Genomic DNA, 21,991 nt, shown 5'->3' on the forward strand with positions numbered 1-21,991 from the left:
ATTTCCTGTGTCTAAATACCTGACAAAAACAGTGTCAGTCACAGCTGTGGACTTACAGTCCTTTTTCTGGTATGATCACTTAGGCTGTTCCTTTCTGAACAACACCACCTCAGCCTTAAACAACAGGATCAACAGCTCTTGAGAGCCAAACTGATGCATACTCTACAGGAGAAACTCCTTCTGAAGTTACCTTAAAATTTTTGTACTGGATTCTATGAAAGTACAAGACATCAAATATTTAATCAGATTTAGACATTTGTGCTAAACATGCTTTTAAAATGGCTACTGCTCAAATCCCTGTTTTTTTCACCCTTTCTATCAAATTATTTAGTGCTTGTTCTGCTAGTATTACTTAGTCTTTTTTCCTATTTTTCTTAGATTGGATATAGAACCAATGATGATTTTTCTTGTTAAATCTGTCAGACGCCATTCTCAGAGTGAAATGAATGTCTGAATTTAGCTAAACCCAGATTCTGTCTCTTCAAATGCTAAGTGCTCAGAAGTTCCTTTTAACTCGAGTTCCACTTGAAGTCTAGTGAAACTGCTAAGCACATAAGCCCATACATTTTTGAAAATTTTGAGGTGAATATTCATTTCACACATTATGTGTACATAAAACAATGTCTCACAATTCTCTAGAAACTCTGTAAGGATTGAAAAATCTGTGACTACTGATATCTTGATGAACAAGCTTGTTTAAAATGTTAGGTCTGTGAATGGTTAGGTAGATGCAGTGCCCAGAATTGCAGACAGAGCTTTTGACCCAATAGGTCTCATTCCCAGCATTGCTGCCTAAAATGTTCTAAAAATTTCTTGTTGGTGCTGCTCTTCATGAGATTTTAATGAGAATGTAAGAAGACATGCATTTTAATTAGCATGAGAAAAAGTGCAGCTGCTATTTCACCCTATTTTTAATCCAGATCATTCTCATTAAATAAACTGTAGAGGAAAAGGCAAAAGCAGCATATTGCTTTTCAAAGTGTTAGGATTTTTTCCCAGAGAAATGTTACTGGCGATGACAGATACAAGAGATTTCCCATGCATCCAGGCCTGGAGAAGGTTTTTTCACTGAGCAGGGCGGCTGCCTTCCCCATAGATTGCTGCGTACACGCTATAAACCCTTGCATGCTCTCCAGTTGCTGGGTCTAAGGGCTTATGTATGCGCTTCCCATACTCTGAAGATGTCAGCAGAGGAACAGGTCTTGCCATTTCCTGTGAAAACACAAAAGTCGCCTTAGAAGAAAATCACAGGGTGAACAGAAAACATGGCAGTTTTCTATTGCTAAATGTGCTGTGGCCAGGGGTAAAATAACTGACAGAACTGTACAGCATCTGCAATATGCATGTGTATTTGTTTAGCTTACTGTTCTATCCCTACCTTCGTTTTTTATGTTATTTTTATCTTAGTGAAACATGAATGTGTCACTAGATGACAAGATGATAAGATATGGAGCTGTGGACTGGTAATTTTTTTACACAAATACATACATACACATGTGATTACTAGGTAACTAAATGCTAGAAAAGCACAAATTTTATTTTTATTTTTCTTATCCACTGAATTGCATTATTCTTTTGAAAAATAGGAGAGATTTGTGCCCCCTGTTACAGGAACACCCACCCTGCTTGCACAATTCAGTGAAAGCACAGCATGTAAAAAATCAAAGCCTAAAGACAAACCCTGAGCAACCACTAGCCCATGCAAGCTTTCCCTGAAGGAAATAAAGCATATACTACTTTATTTCTGCACAATGAAAGGTTTTACTAAAAATACTTGTAGCTGTAAGATTACAGAAATAACTGCTTCACCATGATTGAAAGTGGACTTGATGAAAAACAACCTGACCAAGAAAAGATTTTAAACTTGTTCTTAGTAAGCTGCACTTTAAGTGGCTGTGCAATCACTATCTGCAATCTGCAGTTCCTTCCTGTGTTAGAGGAACAGGGAGCTATGGAGTCAGAAGGGAAAGACAGGATTTGTTTATTTTTCTTTCCCTAGCCAAAGGTCTCAGATTTATCAGGCTGCTTGTATGTTTGCACACTGACTAACACAGTAGGCCTTGGTCTGCAATGTGTTTTTCTAGTTTTATAATATACATAGTATCTAAAAGGTGAAACAAAATGCAGATGCCACACCATAGTTCAAGTCCAAGCAAATGACTACTTTGCTGCAACAGACACAAGCCTGAGCAAATCAGCACTTATGTCCTGCAAGGATGCTGGTGAGAGCACAGATTGGCAGGATCTCACAGCACAGCAGTCAGCTAAGAGACATTTCCAGCCTCATGGATAGAACCTGAGGTTCTTGGAAAGATGCTGTAAACACTTTTTAAAAACAAACAAACTAACTAACTAACCCACTCAATACAAAAGCTCATTTCAAAATGACCATTTATCTCCCAGTTCTCCTGCCCACCTTACTCCACCCTATTAAAAGCTATTGAGTTCACCAACTTTTAACCCTAAGCTGAACAAAAATCAGGTCAAGAAGACTGGCAGGCAAAATTAAGATAATTTCCTCCCTTGCCCTAGTTGTAGATAAATGCTGAAAACTGAGAAACTAAAAAATCTTTGTACCATCAAGAAAGACTTTGCTAGAAATTCAGGGTTTACAGTGCTAATAACAGGCAGCAATATGTAATTCCAATAGTTTGTGTTCCTTTTAAATTAGTAAGTTTATTTAAAATCAGTTTTCAGCATCCTTGGTAGCACAGTACTGACTGTGCACACTGGCATTTCATCTTTGTTGGTTTGGCATTCAGTGGGTTTCAGACTTTCCAACAGTTGGCTGGGAAGCGTCCTGTTACCCTCCCTCGCAGTGTGTAATTCTAGCACTGTTAGCACTTGCAATCAGCAATGGCAGCCCTGAGCACACACTCTACTGCAGTTACTCAGCTGCATGTAGCTAAACCAAGCTTCTGTAACTGTCCTCCTGAATTCCCTGCACCCAGGTTACCTGCAGGAAATGAGGGGCTTACTGGCAGTGGTTTGCTTTTTTCCAGCTCAAGTAAAGCTGTTGTGGGTTCAGTCTGTCTGTGTTCAGTGTTGAGCTAGAAAGATGTCAATTGTGGTATTTTTATTTATTATATTTTATAATTTAGTTATTATTACATAAAGCCTGAGAGGGCCACTGTGATAAAGATGAATTGAGTATGTGATCTGCACTTAGTTATGGTTACATCCAGTGTTGGGTGTCATGACATGCAGGAGGATCATGTTGTAGTGTGAAATAACTGTGGGTTTGATGTGTATCCATGCTAATTAAAGGGCTGGATTAAGGGACACCTGTTTGGACAGTCCCTTGTGTGCACTGCCCAGCACAGCTGGTATGAATTCTGGCCCATACAAGTTTGCTCTAGGAAGAAAGCCAATAGGAAAGTGAGTTTTGTTGATACAAGAACTCAGTAAAAAGCTGTAACTTTATATTGATGAACTTTCTACATAAATTTCCCACTTGAAAAATATGCTTGGTACTAGGGAAGGGAGGTTGTCTTTGTTTTGTTTAAATAAAAAGTTTATTTTCTAATTTACATAGATAGACAGATTTGCAGTTATTAGGCATGAGCAGGTGATGCTAATGGGCACTCCTGGGATTCCTTTGGGAGCATCTAATGCTTCCTGCACTGTCTGATAGAGTTGAAGGGCATTATGGCTACACACTTGCACTGAAATGTCTGGCATATATAACTGCTAGTAAGTTGAATCCCAAGCAGTGGGCTTTGTCAGAAAAAAAAAACAAACCAACAATTTTATTGCACAGAAATTAGAGTAATTTGAACTCTTGTGTCAGTCTTCTTCTTCCTTCTCTATAATATATAACCATCAAAGCAGGCAGCCATCTCTAGCCTACCCATCACTTTTACATCCATGAACCAGTTGGGATTTGGAGGTCATTAGTACACAGAGGTTACACTTCATTTGTTTTTTGATAGCCTCTGCCTCTATGTGCAGTTATGTGTGTGTATGCATAAATATAATTATATATAGAGACAGTTGTATGTATGTGTATTATTCAGATGCTGCTTGCAAAAATACATCCACATACATTTATGCATATATATTTTAGTATTTCTGTTTCCAAGGGAGTATTTACCTCTCAGGCTGCACATCAAACCCAGATTCTGTTGGCCTCAAATGCTTGCCCATCTTTTCCCAGGCATGTCCATGTGTTCTGATTGACCACACCTTTGCAGTAGCTCCCTATGAATTTCCTTCCTGCAGGGCAATCTGGTGTAGGTTTTCCTAACAAATTCACCAGCTTCAGAGACTTGGGCTTTCTCAGCAAATGCTGGCATAGGCACATTGGGTGTCAGAGGACAGTAGTGATGTCATGGCCTCTGAATCCAGTGCTCTCAGGGAAAAGAGTTTTTAAGCACCACAGAAATAACTGCAGAACCACCTGAAGTACAACTCTTGAGGGGCACAGATGGTTCAGAGTACACCCTGCACTCTGCAAGAGAGGATTTGCCTCTTCCCCTTAGCTTTAACTTGCATATGTCTTGTCACCTGGAAATCTTCAGGATATGAAAGAGCAAGAGCTAATTTGGGTGTCTTCATGGGATAATGCTTTCTCCTAAACCTGCAGGCTGATGTCCTCCTTCCAATTCCTTATCATATGGGCTACATTATAAAGGGTAAAACAATGCCTAGAGCCTCCAGTCATGTCAAAAAGTACAAAACACCTTAAACAAAGATAATTATGAATTTATTAAAGGGTTACCTCCTCATTAATTTTAAGGCCACGGCCTTTTGCGTGTTTTCTGTCACATCGTGGAAGATATTGGTCGTAACCTTCTGGTATTCTAAAAACAGCATCATAGGTGAAAAAATCTCCTGTCTTGAGAAAAGGGGGAAAATGGCTGATTCACATAATTGCTTTACTTTACAGATTACAGAATACATGTAGTCAAATCATTACTTAAATAGTGCATATATTGCATTAGATGATGACAACTGTAATATTACAGACCTCATTAGGAAGTTTGGGCCAGTCCTTTTGAATAGTTTGCAAAATTACCTAATGATATGTGGTATCATTTATTAAGTTTGTTCAGCTCTGAAATTTCCCTTGTGGCAATTTACTTCTTTTTCCCCCCACTGTAATCTGTTGTAATTTTGGAAATTGATCTGATCTGTTTTAATTTTCTGCACTTAATATTCTCCTTCCTAAATTTGTGTATTTGTCAAATTATCTGGCACAATTATGTAAAAGCAAAACAGGAACTTTCAAATAGACAAAGGTACCCTGCACTGTAAACATAATTTAATTTCTGATTAAAGTAGAATTGAGAGATTTGCCACAGAGGTAATCCTGTGATCCAGTGGTATGCATGAAACACATATGTCAGGCATTAAAATAAAGCACACCCCAAGCCATAATATTGTTCAACTGTTAACATAGTTTGCATCCAAATAAGCAACATAAAAGATCTGCTCTTCTAACAAAGGTGTTTGTGAAATCCAGTCAAGAAGTTCTCATAAATGGAATCAAAGCAATTTCAAAACTAAAAAAACTTCTAAAAAAAAAACACCAAAAAGAAAATCCCCTACTGAAATATGTTGCCAGTTGTTACTGAACTTCATTAAGGGTTGATATTCTGTTAAAAATATCAATCATCACTGGCTTTGTGCATGGCTGACTAAAAGAATGGTGCATTTTGTTGGGCTTTTTTTGTCCTCTAATTTTACAGTGTGTCTAATTTAACCTTTGAAAACCTCATGTACTTTGAGATTTTCAAATTACAGTGGTATTCTCCAAATATAGTCAAGTCATGGCAGGTCAAGAAGGTTATAATGGTCCCATTAAAAGGAAACCATAGTTAACAGCACTAGTGAGACACTGCTGTAATTTCAGGCTTTATTTATAAAGGTATCTCCAATACCTGCTTCTGCCAAGAGGAGAAATTATTCTGTATTTACCCTATCTATCCCTTCACTTCTCAGAAATCATTGAGCTTCAGAGGATTTCAGGCACATTCAAGAGCACCCTGCACGTGATTTGTCATCTCCATGATTATTTCTGTGCTTCCTTGCTTCTCCTCTCCTTCCCAGGGTACCAGTTTCATTCAGTGGGCATTTAATTTGTATTCACCACCAGAAATGTTCTTTGCTCTTTGCTGGTATTCATGTGGCATTATTTGTTACTTGTTTCAGAGTAAGAAAGAGTAAGTGTCATTTGTTGCTCATGTCAGAGCAGAAAATTCATCCTTTCTGGAACTCGCAGACAGCCAGTCTGTTATATCAAAAACTAGCTCTCTCAGATATCTCTTTAAGATTTTCTGCCAGATTCCTAGAGACAACACTTCTTTGCTCAATACACTGATAACTTTCTGCAGCTGTTTCTCTTTGTTGTAAATGATAACTTGGTTGGTCTGGGTGGTAGTGGTGGTGGCAAGCTGTTTCTTAAACCCATCAGAGCAAGTGAGTCACACAGAGCTGATGATAAATGTGCACTCAGGGTAGGCATCCCCTGTGTATTGCTGCTAAAGCTAAATGCTTTGCAAGCATTCATTAGTATTCCAGACATACATAAAATAGGTAATAGCTTTCTCCACATCTCAGAAGAGGAAATACTAGGCACACTGGCTACAGTAATATATGTAAAGCAATCCAGGGAGCAATTGTCAGCCAAGGGATTAAAAGGCAGGAATTTCTGGCTTCTGGCCATGCAATGAGCCCATCTTCTTCCTACTTCTCTCTGCTTCATTCTCTGACACATGGTTGGTTTTAGGTATTTCAGCTGCAAAAAGGAATGAGATTCCTTTTGCTCTATAAATAAAAATATTCGAATTATCTAATTCCTAGATTTTGCAGAAGAATGGGTTGAATCTGCTTCCTCCCCTGTGGCCAAGGCCTGGGCTATGAAGAAACCTATTAAACAGCTGTTATCACTTTTTGTTTCCATGCCACTGGAGCAGCTTTTTTCACAAACCAGGCCGTTGTGAGTGTAAAAGCATACTATATTGTAAGGAAAAACTCTACCATATGGCTGCTAATTCTGTGCAGACTGGTGAGCTCCACCAGACCCAAGAGCACCATTCCAGCGCTCTGACCTGCCCTTGCCTTACTCTTGTTGTGCTCTCCCTACTGTTTTGTGAAGCACGGCACCAACTGTGCCCACTCACCTTTGGCTCAGATCACCTTGCCAAGGTAATGCTGGAATCAACACAAAAGAGTCACGAGAGAAATCTTCTTGTCTTTTAGCAGGGCCTCCTGGTCAATGCAGGAAATTTGCTGTTCGTTCAATACCCAGCACAGTGCTCTGGTCTGTACCCTGCCCACATGCCAGGGACACAGGATCTGCAAACTCTCACAAACCACCAGTCATTGCTGCCTGGTGCTTGGTGCATTCAGCAGCTTGCCACTTGGGTGAGGAGAGGACTCATGGGTTGTATTTATTGTTATAAATTGCCATAGAATTGCTATGTTACACTGACATAATAGGCATTTCAGAACTTTTTTATATATTTTTTTTTTTTTTTTTGAGAAAAAAGCCTGTTAACTTCAATGTCGCATATGACACTTTATAGAAAAGTTCACCACCCAGGAACTGTAGCTCAGCTGAGGCAGAATGTGTAATATTGCTTTCATTTCTGATTTTAATTATGAGCACAGAATGAGGAACAATGGTGACTCAGCAGAGTGAGGAGTGAGGCTCCCTGCCAGCGAACTTGAGTTACCACATGTTGAGTGGCAGTGTTCCACCTTCAGAAGCATCCAGTTACAGAGGCATATATTGATGTTATTGTTTTGAGTAGCTCTATTGATTTTATTAAAGCTGACCATGCAGAAAATTTATGCAATGCACATGGAAAATCTTTTCCCTCAAATGAAAATGGAGAAGTTTCTTATTAAAGGAGTCTCAAGAGTGTGTGTTACGACAAAATCCACTGGTGCTGCATCAAACCCTAGTGACAGATGATGCCTTTCCTAGTTTTTCTCCTAAAAATGCCTCACATTTCATTGATACAAGTGTTCATCCTCAATCCTTGGCAATGTCTCTGCCTTCTCTTGTTTTCCAGTGAAAGACCTTACCCTCATTTGCCATCCACAAGTAGCAAATACACTTTGCAAAGGCCTCTGATGGTGAAACCTGTTATTTTAGCGTTAGATAGTCTAGTGATATGGATTTATGTGCCACATTTCTGTATCAGAAAAAAAATCTTCACTGTGAGTGTGGTGAGGAACTAGAACAGGTTGCCCAGAGAACTTGTGGATGCCTCATCCCTGGAGGTGTTCAAGGCCAGGCTGGATGGGACTTTGATCAACCTGGTCTAGTGAAAGGTATCCCCGCCCATGGCAGGGAGTTGGAACTGGATGATCTTTAAGGTCCCTTCCAACCCAAACCATTCTATCATGCTATGACGATTTTTGGTACCTGTCTGACCAGGTCGCTCATGATGAGGGCGGAGCTTTGCACCGCGTCCAAGCAGAGGGTCTACACTGCGCAAAGACCTACGGGGAAAGCTTGTCCCTTCCCCCTGCGCTGCTCCCCGCCTGTCCCCGCCTCGCTCCCTTCACCCCCTCACCTTGTGCGGCCGGCCGAAATAGCTGAGCTCTGGAGGCCCTTCCCGTTTGGGCGGGACGAAGCTGAAGGCTGAGAAGGAAGCGAGGGCAGGCCGCCTCCTCCCCGGCGCGTTGCCGAGCGCCTCCCGTGCCAAGCGCGTCCCGGTGGCGGCCATGCTGCCCCGGGTGCCGTTACCCGGCAACGCCCTCGGGGCACCGCGCCGGGCCCGCCCGCGGCCCCGCGGCCCCGCGGCCCGGGCAGCAACCGGCCCCGGGCGCGGATGGGTCCGGTGCTCGGCGACTCGGGGCGTTCCGCAGAGCTCTGTCAAGCCTGAAGTGTGAGTTCCTACACAGCCGGTAGTTGAGGTTTGGTCTCAGTCTTCTGCAGCGGCTCCAGCTCCCTGGTCCTTTGTGTTCTTGGAAGCTGGGGACGAAGGTTGGAGCAAAGCCTAGCCGAACGGGACTAACTTTTTTTCCTGTGACAGCTTGCACTAGGCCCTAAATCCCCCTCTAAGTGGGTAAGTTGAATAAAACCACACCGCAGCATGGACTTTCCACCAGAATAAGGAGCCAGTGTCGTGAGGACCTTGGGCTTCTCTGGATAGTAGCTCACCTACTCGGGCACAGGCTTTCACGTGCTTCTTGAACTCTGTCAGGCTTGATGCTGTGACCATTTCCTTGGGGAGCCTGTTTCAGTACCCAGCCACACTCTGGGTGAAGAACCTTTGTCTAATATCCAACCTAAACCTACCCAGACTCAGCTTCAGGCCCTTAGGTCCTGTCACTGGTCGCCACAGAGAAGAGATCAGTGTTTGTTCCTCCTCTTCCCCTCATAAGGAAGCTGTAACTGCAATGAGATCTCCCTTCAGTCTCTTCTGGGCTGAACAGACCAAGTGATCTCAGCTGCTCCTCATACGACTTCCCCTCCAGACCTTTCACCATCTGTTGCCATCCTCTGGATCCTCTGTAACAACTTAATGTCCTTCTGAAATTGTGGCACCCAAACCTGCCCCCAGCACTCGAGGTGAGGCCGCCCCAGTGCAGAGCAGAGCAGGACAATCCCCTCCCTTCCCCAGCTAGCGATGCTGTGCCTGACGCACCCCAGGACAGGGTTGGCCCTCCTGGCTGCCAGGGCACTGCTGGCTCATGTTCAACTTGATATCTACCAGGACCCCCAGGTGGCACTGCTTTCCTGCATCTCATTCCCTGGGCTGTATGTACATACAGCATTGACCTGTCCCAGGTGCAGAACGCAGCACAGGATGCTCAGCCATTTCCTGCAGTGCAGTTGGAAAATTCTTCCATATACCTGTGTTGGGAACACTGAAAATAAGTCTTCTGGGTATAAATCTCTGACTGTAAAACTGTTCTGCCCTAGTAGCACCTGGCTCCTAGTTTTGATATTCACCCCATGGTTATCCTGGTTTAATACATATATCTAACTATGCCCATGCTGCTTCTTCTGTGGTCCTTAGGGATCTGTGAGTAGTTTGGTTTAGTTTACCTTTGTTGTCTGTAACTACAGGTGTAGAGCTACTGTCCTGTAGGCACTGCATTACTGTTATTAATGCTACCAGTATCTTTTGGTAAGCACTTTCACAATAGCACTCTTGGGCATCTTGAATTTTACCAAACATTCAACAGTTATTTTAAATCCTACAACTTTCAGAGTACTGTAAATCTTCACAACTGATTGTTTCAAGCATCTTGGAGACAAGATGGCAATCTTGGAGGCAATAATTCAGGCCTACAAAAGTATCATTGCTATTATGTAGCTACCACTCTCCCTTTATAAATCCACTGAATTACACACACTCTAGCTTCTCTGCAAGTGTAGCATGGAGGCTTTATAATCTGCAGACTGGTGTGGGTGGTTTTTTTTTTAATCATTTGTGACAATTTCCATCTGCTTATCTAATAATGTCCCTCTACCAATTAAGACCCTCTTCTTTCTGTAGCATGGGCCAAATTAGCACAGTGTAAGCGAGCAGTGGAATTGAAAATCCAACAGCTGCCTTACATCAGCTTCCTAAGCAGAGACCTGCTTGCCACTGTGCTTTTCTGTAGTTTAGTCCAAGCACAGAGAGATAGCAAGCCCATTTATGAAAAGCAATTCAGCTGAAACTGCAGCTATAAATAGAGCCATAAGAAACTGTTCACCAGAGATACCAACTAAGCTAGGCAAGAGCTCTGAAGTCAGATCTGAAAGATTTCTCTCCAGTTTTCTTTCTACTGTTCTCATGTAGCTAATTTTTATTAACATTAAATTGATGGAATTAAATTGAATTATAGCATCTGGATGCAATACAGATTGTCACAAATATTGCTAAGTGCTTGTTACAGATTTGCCATACCACCACCCCCCCCCATATGAAACAATTAAAAACAATGCTTTTCACTTAATTTTTCCCTCCCAGTGAAGGTATAAATCCTTTTAGAATTATTTGAAACTTCCAAAGGCTTTTCCTCCTGGTCACCTTTTGCAGACTCCCCAGAAGCAGGATATGAATGCCCAGGGGCATTTGTTCCAGTTGCAACCAGACTTTATTAATATGCTGGTTTGTGTTATAAAATAGCACGAAGGAAGGTCAGTGTGTTTCCTTAGTAATTTCAATATGAACATGTAAACAATAGTGCAGTTTTAGTCTATATGGTGAAAACTATGCATTCAAATACAGCTGAGCTAAGAGACCAAAGTGTTAAAAGTTGGTTTGAATTTGATGTCTTAAGGCTGAGAAGTTCAACTGCCTGCCCTTTTGGAGAGTAGTAATACCCCCTCAGGTTCCACTGCTAAGGTATCAGAGTTTCGAACACGTTGGTATGTATTTTTATAGCCATAGCGTGTCTCAAAGGCAGGGTCACCGTTCTGAAATGTCAAACTCTTTTGACATTTCAGAATAACTCTGAAAAAACTTCCTAAAAGGAATAATGGAGGCAGGGAGAGGAGACACAAAAGAGACAATGATAACACTGGGATACAGGATGGACATGAGGACAGGTGACATATAACTGGACTGGGCATTGATACACAGGAAAAACAGTAGCTGTTTTTTAACTACAAGCTGAGGTACTTGTTTTAACCTTATGTCACTTAGAGCTGAGATGGCAGCCTGCTGTCAAATTAAGGCTTAGCAAGCCCTCTCCTGTCCTAGCTCTTTGACCTCAACATGCATCAGTTTGCCATGTGGCCCTGACCTTCAGCTGAGCCATGAAGGGGAGACAGTCTTTGCCAGATGTGTTCCATTCAATGGCCCTTGAAAGAGGCTGAAACAAAAATGGCTCAAAACCTGTCCCCTTTCTACTCCCATAGCTTTGGGTCAAGCCAGTTGTTTCACAGAAGTGCTTGTTTCTTCTAGATCCTAATTACTGACTGAATGCCCACCTCAAATGGGAAGGGTCTTCAGGAGCATTGCATCCATCCCACAGGAGACAGTTCTCCAAGAACTTCTCCCATGTGAATCCTTCTCACAGTCTGCAGTCTGTCATGAATGCTTCAGCATGGGTCCCTTTCATGGGGTGCAGTCCTTCTGAAACAGGCTGCTCCAGTGTGGGTTCCCCATGGGGTCACAAGTCCTGTCAGCAAACCTGCTACAGCACTGGCTCCTCTCTCCATGGCCTCACAGGTCCTGTCAGGAGCCTCCTCCAGCACAGGTTTCCCGTGGGGTCACAGCCTCTTTGGGGCATCCACCTGGTCAAGTGTGGGGTTGTCCTTGGGCAGCAGGTGGATCTCTACTCCACCATGGACCTCCAAGGGCTGCAGGGACACAGCTGCCTGATGATGGTCTGCACCACAGGCTGCAGGGGAATCTCTGCTCCACTGCCTGGAACATCTCCTCCTGGTCCTTCCTTGTTGCCCCTTGTCGTGGTTTGACATGGAAGTGGCATTGCGCCAGTGTCAAACCATGACACCCCTGTATTTCCAGAGATGTTTCCTCTCTTCAGCTGCTATTTCTGCTGCATTTTTTATCTCTTCTTAAATATGTTATTCCAGAGCTGTTGTTGACAGGCTCAATTTGGCCAGTGTTGGGTTGGTCTTGGAGTTGTCTGGCATTGGCTCTGTTGAACGTGGGGGAAGTTTCTGGCAGCTTCTCACAGAGAGTACTCCTGTAGCCCTGTCCCCTTCTCCTTGCTACCAAAACCTTGCCACACAAGCCAATATAGCTGACTGATACCTGCACCAATTCAGATCAATAGTCTGTTCAATAACTCTCTTGGTAAGTAGCATACATTTTTATACATGAGGTGACATAACTTTCATAAAAATTGCTATTTGTAATGCTTTTTTGGAATCAAACATGAAAAATTCTAGCCCAGGAATATCAACCTTTAGAAATACTTCACATGCATTTTTTTCCTGTCAAAACTGAGATTTTCATGAAGAGCATCTCAATGGCTACAAATAGATTTGAAAAATTCTCCATCCAAAAAATTTCTAACAGTTCTTGGCACAATCTTTGTTTTAAACAGGGCATCCTATAACATAAAGGAGTTCGTATCTTCGTAGTTGCAAACATTCATAAAATGTCCTTGTCTTGCATTTTGACAAGTCAAAAATTACATTGCCCTGAATAATTCCTGCTTCTAAATATGAAAATGCTTAAAATTTACATGTAGCAAACTTTAGGGTGAACTAGTTATAGCTGATTTATATACCACTTTTGACAAATCCACACAAATCTGAATTACTTCAAAGAACAAAAAATGATCTCTTAGTTACATATTTTATTTAAGGCACATACATCTCATTCTACATTTTCTCCTCAGAATCACTCCGCTAATTTGGACAAAAAATAAAGAAGAAAACAAAAAATCCCTAGACTTAAAATTGTTTGGGGTTCACCTGTAAAAAGTCTTGAGGGGTACTATCTACACCTAGAATCTGCTACCTGAAAATTAAAAATGAGTGTATGTTCATATATAATCACAACAAGAAAGAAAACTATGTATTAAAGTACAAGATAATAACATCTTTTAACAGTACATCTTCTGCTATAAAAAGCTTCTTGATAACATAGCTTATTATTTATTCCAATATGAGGTTCTAAAAACAAAACAGGAAAGAGTTGCAACAGCTCTTCCCTCACATTATTTTAAAGACAAGCAGACTGAACTACCTGTGTCTCAGTGGAAAAGGGGAGGGTTTGTAAATATTTTGCAAAATGGAGGAAGCATGTATGAATATAAGAAAATGGAAAATGGTTTTTATATAGCATAAATAATAGAGAGAGACACTAATTTCTCTCTTTAGAAACAGCAGCTAAATAGCATTAACTTGCAGGTAATACAAACTATTTCCATAGTTTATAAAAACATCTGCAAGTCTAATCTTTCTTCCTGTCCTTTGGTAGCCCTCCATAAATTGGAGCAAAGCACTGACTTTGAAAAAGAATTCCAGCAGGCTTACCAGGTGTTCCCATCTGATTCTCTTTTCCCCAGACCACAGTGAACATCTCTCACATTGATCTTTTGGCTGCTGCCTCACAGTGTGAAATGCATTTGCATTGTACTTTTGGAAGTCGCACTCCGCAGTTCACTAAGGAGCTGTGAATTATGTCACCAACATGGAAGCTGTAGAACTTGATGATTCTTACTGTGATGTGGAATATATGGAATGTCAAATACTGATTTACATCATTAAGTTTTTCAGGTTATGGGCTGATACATGAGTAGTGTTATATCCAGTTACTGAGGCTGAAATTGCTGCAGGAGGAGGGAATAAAGTTCTTTTCTTAAGTGAAACTAGACAGCGGAAAAATAAGTCAGTATAAACAGTAGATGTAAAATGCATTGGAAGACAAGAGGTATTTATTAAATACAAATAGCTTCTCAGCACTAGAAAGATAGTAATACTCAGCAACTGAAGGCTAGAGAGGAAGGTAGGCACCTTTCTTTGGGCAAAGATATGTGTATCTTTTGCTCAATTTCTTGTTCTTTATCAGGATTTGGCTGCAAGAATCTAAATGCAATTACAAAATGAGAGAAGAACACCAGTGAAATATGAGTGCTTTGAACATGGGCATTTTCAACATGCTCTTGGAGGGGACATATACATCTTTCTTTATATTTCATTAGACTAGTCAATTCCCCAACATTCAGATGTTTTAACATTACATAGCTTACAGAAATAAAATTGTTTAACTTTTATAAAAATCACAGAAACAAGGTTATGGAGTTAGGCACAAGGTTTGTTAATGATGAGCAAGAATACAAATCAAAGCAAAATCCTGAATGCACAGGTTATACCTGAAAGCTGTACATATATATGACAATATAATAGAATCAATTTTACATAGGGGTTTTCATCCACAGTAAGAAATTATTGCGTTGAGCTGTGGTAATACCACAGTGATTTTAAAGGCCCAGAGTACATTCAAAGTCTAAGAAGGAGATCAATAACTTATTTCAGTGTTTCTAGGACAAATTATAGTAAATGGCAAGGAGGGATTTAGAAGTCTTAAGTGACATAGCTAACTGACAGCTAGCCAATGACTGAGACATTGGGTTTGCAGCCATGTAAGCTATTTGAACAGTCTTTAATTCCACTGGAAAACATTTATCTTATTAATTAAAAGGAAGAAATCATAAAGACAACATAAATATTTTTCATGAGATTTTATTAGACTGAGTACCTGTCTTGAAAATTACTGATTAAAAGTCTCCAGGACTGGATGAAAAATTAAGTGTGTTATGTTGAACATAAGTGAAATAACTTGCATTTTGCTTTTAGGCTTACTTAAGGGGATCAAAATTCAGATTGTCTTTTTTACATGAAATTAGGCACTTTGAAATCTACTGTCATTCCAATTCACTAGTGGGCAGATGGCTGCTGTGATTAAACTGTGCCACATTCATTGAGACTGGACTGATGCCATGTATTTGTGACCCATAATTTTGAGGACTTCCACAAGGATACCAGTGCTATACAAATGTATATGTATGTTTCATGAATGAGCAGTCTGAATGCTTTTACATTTCAATAACATGCTAGAGGTAACGTAGTGCATAAGTTGACCTCCATATTCATATGGTATCCCTCAGAAAAAAATCTTGTAATTATTCGCTATTTTGTAAATAGTATTATTTTCTTGTTAGGATGCTATGACTAAAATAATTTATTACAACAATGCAAAACTTAATTGTTACTATCTGTGCTTCAAAGGATCACAGATAGTAAAACTACTTACTTTTACTGTCTTTCACCTGGCTCATTTGTGAAACTCTGCAAGTGTGATACTTTTTAATTCAAAGGGATTTAAATTAATCTCAAATATCCACAAAATAGCATTTTTACTCATGTCCTAGTGAGTATAAATGAGATTATTACTTTAAATGATTAATGAGATTGTTACTTTAAATATCCCACAGAATTCAGCATTGTGAAGGTTAAGTGCGTGCAAGGGCAAAAGAGGTTGTCAAAGTGCAAAACAGAACTTCTCTTGTACAGCTTCTCCTTGTTACTCTTTAAGCACTGTGGGCCAGTTGTTAAGTAGCAGCACTCCTACTGTTTTCAGTATTCTCCACTTTGCTTGTGTTTATGGATTTGAGGTCAGTTTTTTGTATCACCTAGGTAGTAAGTGACTGCAAAGTGCCTAGAATGCCACCCATGATTGAAGACAGTACAGGTGATTTAGTTTCTGAAAGGTAATAGCAAGTCTAGCAGATATTATTGACCAAGGCAGTTGATATAGCTGGCCATAGCCTGCCTCAACATCTAACTACTGAATAAAAAGCAGTGGCAGCAGCAGAAAACACGCAGCTTTAGAGTGACAGAAGCCAAGGAAGGAAGCAAAACTAAGAGACAGCAACAGTAAGACAAAGTACATATAAACTTTTAATGAATTAACCTTACAAAAGACAATAGCTTCAAAACATTTGACACGTTTGTACAAAACTATTCCAGCATTGTTAGTTCTCTCTTCAGAAAGAATGCCAGCAAACCACCCAACGTGTCCCTGGCTATGAGATGCAACTGGTGATCACATCCAAATCATGTGTGGACAGAGTAAACTTATTTACAATACTGTATACTTTAATACCAGATTAGTGGATGCTATTGGGGAGCGACTGTTTTTTCCAGAAAACACCATGCATCAGGAAATAGTATGCACCCCTAGCTTTATTGCCTTTTTTCCCCGCATTTGTCACTAACACTTCCCTTTAGTCCTTTCAGGATGCATCACCTCCTTTTGATTCCTATTTCTTCTTTTCTTGTCTTTGAATAACAGTGCAAGTAGCAGTACAATCTTCCAGTCCTATAGCGTACATCACAACTGTCCTTGAACATAGAAATATCAAGGTGCAAAATGATGGCTCATGGGACTATTCTGCAGCCATGTTAAAATAAGTGCCACATACCAGAAAATAGCACGCATGTTAAGGGCCAAAATGTAGTTAAAAAGTGCGTGATACTTTCCTGAAAATATGGTATTGATGACACATACAAGCATCTTCAAGATGCCATATTCCCTTGTGAAAGGGATCTTGTCATTTCTGTATGTACAAAGTATGTCTTCAGTTCTCCTTTTCCTTTTACATTTATTATTCCTCTGCAGGTGCTCATGTACCCCAGTGTTTGCAGGACATTGTTCGTCTCCTCTGTAACCTGCAAAAATACAGTAATACAGCCAGTGTTGATAACAAAGCCGAGCAGAATCTTCTTCCAGAGCATGAAGATAACATTATGTTCTCATCACCTTTAAGGGGTTTGCTGTAATGCTTATAAGGCCTTTAAGGGTCTCAGGCGAGGTTTGAACACCTAAGCTTTCAAGCAGTCTGTTGCTGGATGCCCATTCTAATCACACCAAGTATCAAATTTGGTATAACCACATCTGTACCCAGGGTTGCCAGCAGAGAGCTTGTAGATAGATAAATGAAACTAGGGACAATACTCTTCCTCACATAGCACTTTCCTCATCTTCAGGAGCTTATTTTCACTTGAGTAGACCCCAGCTTCCCCATCATTCTACAACTACTAAGGCTGTGTAAATGAAGTGATGGTAAGCTAATGGTTAGCATCACCTGCTAACCAGAGGTGCTGTTGCCAGTTTCTCACATAATTGTCTGTGAACCAAACTTTAAGCCATTCTCCCATTTTAGGTAAAAGCCCACTAGCACAAAATCAAGGCTTACCTGTATTTTATCTAAGACACCAGTGCTGTCCATTCTGCTGGCCACATTTACTGTATTGCCCCATATATCATATTGTGGTTTTTGAGCTCCAATTACTCCAGCTATTACAGGTCCATGGTTTATACCTGAAAAGCATCAGAACTTAACATTAGCAATGAAGGGAAAGGCAACAAAGCTGGTGAAGGCCCTGTAGTACAAGTCCTGTGAGGAGCCTCTGAGGTAGCTGGGGTTGTTTAGCCTTGAGAAAAGGGGGCTTAGGGGAAACCTTATCACTCCCTGTCTGAAAAGAGGCTGTAGGTAAGTGGGGGTTGGTCTCTTCTCCCAGGCAACCAATGACAGTGTAAGATAACAGTTTCAAGCTGGGCCAGGGGAGATTTAGGTGATCATTACGAGGATTGCTTCACATTCAGGTGTGACTAGACATTGGAATGGGTGCCCAGGCAGGTGGTGGAGTTATTGAGGTGTTAAATAAAAGACTGGATATAGCATTTGGTGACATGGTCTAATTGACATGGGCCAGACTTGATGATCTCAGAGGTCTTTTCAAACTTAACTGATTCTGTGATTCTGTGAAGATCCACCAAACAAGGACACACAGTGCATCTGGCATACAGCAAGTCAATAAACACAGCATTTGGCCCTCACTGGATAGTGAGTATGGCAGCAAACAATCATTAATCATGGTTTTATCAACCATTTATGGCAGGAGAATGTTAGTCATAAAAATGCCAAAAGTCAGTTCATCTAATTTTAGTTTTACAGTTCCCTCCCATCCTGAGTAACTTGCTATTTTCAACCACTGGCATCCTAATAATAACCTGCTGCTGCCTTTATTATGTAGTATGGAACTACACTGTGGATGAGCAGCAGCTTCTGAGGAAACAGATATACAAGAATTTTTTTTTAAATTTCTACTTGTAGTAAAAAGGGCCTCTCCTCTGCAATGGTTGATGACCCAATCAAGTTACTTTTATAGTATTCTTGACTTCTTAAATGTAGAATAAACTAAAGTGAATGAGCTGAAAGAATTTGAAGCCTTGTTCTGAAGGCTGGATTGACCATAGAATTGTCCTAAAGATCTGCAATATAAATATATGTATTCAAATAATTTGATTAAGCATGGAGTAGAACAATATGATAGAACAGTACAGTCTCTCATTAGACTCTGGGCATTTTTTATCTTGTGGTCAGTTTGTAACCTATATTATGTCTGTAAAGGGAATGAGTTTTACTTTGCTAGTAAGGAAAGAAACCAGGAGGTAAAATCCAAAGTACTATTGATAACCAGCATCAAATGTACTATAATTATAACTGTACATACCAATGAGCAGGAAAGCCAAGTTAGGCCTAGTGAGAAATAAACCCTGAACAAGTGAGTTATTTGGATTTATAAAAATTATCTCAATGGATCATAACTGATTTCTGTTAGTTCCTTGACAGAAACCATGATTAGGGATTTATCAGCGCAGTTAACTGAAAATGTGGTTGTAGGATGGACATGGATCTCAGAGCTGGCTCATCTGCTATGTAACATGGCAGTGCAGGCTAGCAACAACACTATCAGCCCACTTGGAAAACCTGGAAAATGTGACTGTAGAAGTTAAATTGGGGAAAGATGCAAACACTACAAGATAACAAATGGAACCTGATATATGTTACTGTACAAGCTGGCTTGTACTGATAAATAAGAAACCCAGCTTGGTTCTGTAAACTGGGCCCTGGGTTGATAGACAGGGAACTTCACCTATCATGTTCCATCCTGGGCTGCAGACATCTCACTGGTCAGGAGTTGGGCTGTGGGAGGATCAGATCAATGAGCTGTCTAGACTAAGGAGTCTTGAACTCTCTATATGAGAAGGCTCTCAACAATAAAAGAGGTTGTTTATCACATGGAGCTTGGAGGTGTGTGTGCTGTCCCTGTCTCCAACCACCAACCTCACAGAACACGTGAATTATTAAACATAATAGATATATATTTTTCTAAGTGCTCATGGTTCAATACACGAAGGGACTTGGGCTTTGCAACACTTTGCATTAACAACAGAGCCATGGATGTATTTTTTTACTTCATGACATATAACTTGTAGAAAATACTAGGGAACTAAGACTGGAATCCACAAAAGCCATCTGCTGGATAGCCCAATCTGGTTAGCAGGGAATGTTGAAGAGATGTGTATGGCCATGGTCCAGAAACTGGGGCAGTGCAGTAGGACTTTCCTACAAAATACAATGGGCAGGAAGGGATTTTTATTTTTTACCTCCTTCTTGAACCACTGCTGTTGAGGGCTTGAGAAATATCTCAGGGGCTCAGGACTCACCTTCAGATCCCTCCTCCTTTGAGGAAACTTCTACCAGTATATCTTAGGGATATGTTCTGGCCACCCAAGCATTGTGGGATATGCTGCTCTATGTCATTCCTGCTGGTGTTCCATCTTTTTTGTATGACACACATGAATGTTTTTGGGGCATGGCTGGAAAAGTAGTACTCTCACTACAGGTGAATGCTCTATCAGAAGGTGATATTGTCTATCTATTTCTCTCATATCCAAAGCAATAATTAATAATTCTATGAAATGCAACACTGTTCAGCAGGAATGACAGAGAATATCTCATTCTGAAGTATCCTACCGCCTGGGCGCATGGCCTAGTCTCACCCAAAACCAGGAACCAAATTAAGTCACCTACAACACAGACAAATGTTCCAACTATGAAATTATATGGAAAATAACACACCAGCCTCTCTTCTGAAAGAAAGCAATACCTGTGCAAAACCTTCTGCAAAAGCATATATGAGCTTGTCTCATAAATCAAACATCTCAACTTGTAGAAGGGGAGGAATGCCTAAAATGTCATCTAGATGCTCTCCTCCTTTGTCTGACAAGATCAGAGCAGTGTGTACCTCCTAAGTCACGCTAGCATTTCAGGCACTCACAGAAGATTATGGAAGATGAAACCTCTAATGAGTTGCAAAAAATTCTGACTTAGATGCTGACCAAGGAAGCCTTTTACAAAGGACAGTTGGGTACAAATCCTTACAGTGGGGACTAGATCAGAAGTAGTTGTTAAAATGTTTCTGTGGCTATAATTAGTATGGATATCAGAATCTTTCATCATCAGGTGTTGGGAAGTGGAGAAGAAGTGATGTGAAAATGAAGATCTCAGTGGTGCCTATGTTGCATTATGGTGGCACAAATACCACTTTGGGGCCTGTGTTTCTTTTTAGAATTAAAACATTTTTTCATTTCATGAAGCAAAGGAGTCTAAGTTCTCTGTAGTCTTTATGAAGATTAGTAAAAATCCAAAGTAAGCGTTTTGTTTTGCTTCATGGTCCCCACTTGAAAAGACCCAGTACTGCTTTAAGCAGTTTGCAGATGTAGCCCCAGCACCCAACAGCTCTCTGTCTGTACTAAAGCTGCTGGTATGTGCAATGTCAGCTATGGCCAGAACCATCAAGTTCTGTAACACTCTGAGAAGGAAGCATACTTCTGATTTGCTTTGTCATTTTTAGCTCTAGCAAGGAATACAAAACATACTGACAAAGGAGTGCCCTAAGAAGCTCGTTTCAAGTCAGAAGACAGCAAGTTTTGCCAGTGGGTGGCACTGTGAAATAGACTTGAGAGGAGCAGAGAAAAGGAAAAGCAAGCAGTACAGCAAGAAAAAGACAAGACAGGAGAATAACTGTTGGAAATCAAATACTTCTGACACATTTACAGAATTTATGGGTTTTCAATATTTGTTTACTGTTATAATTTCACACTTTCCACATTACATATTGCATTGTGAAACTGCTGTGTACTGCTATCAGGAAATAAACATTTTGGAACATATGGTTCTTGACCAGCTCTGAATTAATTTATTTTATCATTCTTTCTACTGCTTACTGCAGCTGTCTGTTTCTTTTTAAAAATACCAGGATCCACAAGAAGAAGCAATTAGAGACTGAAACATAAGGGATATCTCTTTCCAAGATAAATAACTAGTCATCTTTGCTCTTACCTGAACCACAAAGGCAAATACTCTCCCTTGTCTAACAGTTCAAAGGAAAGAGTGCATTTTTGTGTGCTTGCCTGAATTTAGTACATGCAAAATACTTCAAACTCCAGCCTCACTGACCCCTTGTCCTCTGAAAAACCATTTATATAGTTTTGCAAAGCCCAGTCTAGAGTTTTCTTGTGTATTCTTTTGGTATTTGTAAACTTCCAAAAATGTATGGCTTATAACCTCTACAGTAATTTTTACCGAGTTACCATAAAACCATTCAGAGCCATGTGAACACATTTTTTTCAACCATTCTTTAAATAGGAATACTGCCCTTTTCCAAGTCTAGCCTTGAAACATTCTAGGGGGTGATGGGCAA

General features: G+C 40.5%; 2 protein-coding genes and 1 long non-coding RNA gene across 4 annotated transcripts in view; 1 reads left to right on the plus strand and 2 right to left on the minus strand.

The window, feature by feature from the left end:
- Window positions 1-893: 893 nt before the first annotated feature.
- Window positions 894-8,723, minus strand: CFAP90 (cilia and flagella associated protein 90). Its single transcript, XM_053936075.1, has 3 exons — window positions 8,529-8,723; window positions 4,721-4,837; window positions 894-1,212 (listed from the first exon to the last, which is right to left on the minus strand). Exons 1-3 carry the CDS (start codon window positions 8,679-8,681, stop codon window positions 1,066-1,068), a joined length of 417 nt encoding a protein of 138 aa, XP_053792050.1. The 5' UTR covers window positions 8,682-8,723; the 3' UTR covers window positions 894-1,065.
- LOC128784468 (uncharacterized) lies at window positions 8,711-21,475 on the plus strand. Its single transcript, XR_008429499.1, has 2 exons — window positions 8,711-9,023; window positions 21,143-21,475. It is a non-coding gene; the product is annotated as an uncharacterized LOC128784468 (long non-coding RNA).
- ADCY2 (adenylate cyclase 2) overlaps window positions 14,284-21,991 on the minus strand; it is a 203,609-nt gene continuing 195,901 nt past the window's right edge. For both annotated transcript variants that reach the window (XM_053936042.1, XM_053936034.1), the window contains 2 exons: window positions 17,635-17,759; window positions 14,284-17,107 (listed from right to left, as the gene is read on the minus strand). In XM_053936042.1, coding sequence (XP_053792017.1) covers window positions 16,955-17,107; window positions 17,635-17,759 — 278 coding nt within the window. In that variant the 3' untranslated portion in view covers window positions 14,284-16,954. The remainder of the gene's footprint in view (window positions 17,108-17,634; window positions 17,760-21,991) is intronic.

The sequence above is a fragment of the Vidua chalybeata genome, chromosome 1 (assembly GCF_026979565.1).
Source record: "Vidua chalybeata isolate OUT-0048 chromosome 1, bVidCha1 merged haplotype, whole genome shotgun sequence".
Classification (NCBI taxonomy): domain Eukaryota; kingdom Metazoa; phylum Chordata; class Aves; order Passeriformes; family Viduidae; genus Vidua; species Vidua chalybeata.

Excerpts from the sequence above, each read along its gene's own strand:
- CFAP90 (XM_053936075.1), bottom strand. The coding sequence starts at position 8,681 with ATGGCCGCCACCGGGACGCGCTTGGCACGGGAGGCGCTCGGCAACGCG. Across the intron at positions 4,838-8,528 it reads ATTTCGGCCGGCCGCACAAG|ACAGGAGATTTTTTCACCTA; the intron begins GTGAGGGGGTGA and ends CCTTTTCTCAAG. Across the intron at positions 1,213-4,720 it reads GCCTTAAAATTAATGAGGAG|GAAATGGCAAGACCTGTTCC; the intron begins GTAACCCTTTAA and ends GTGTTTTCACAG.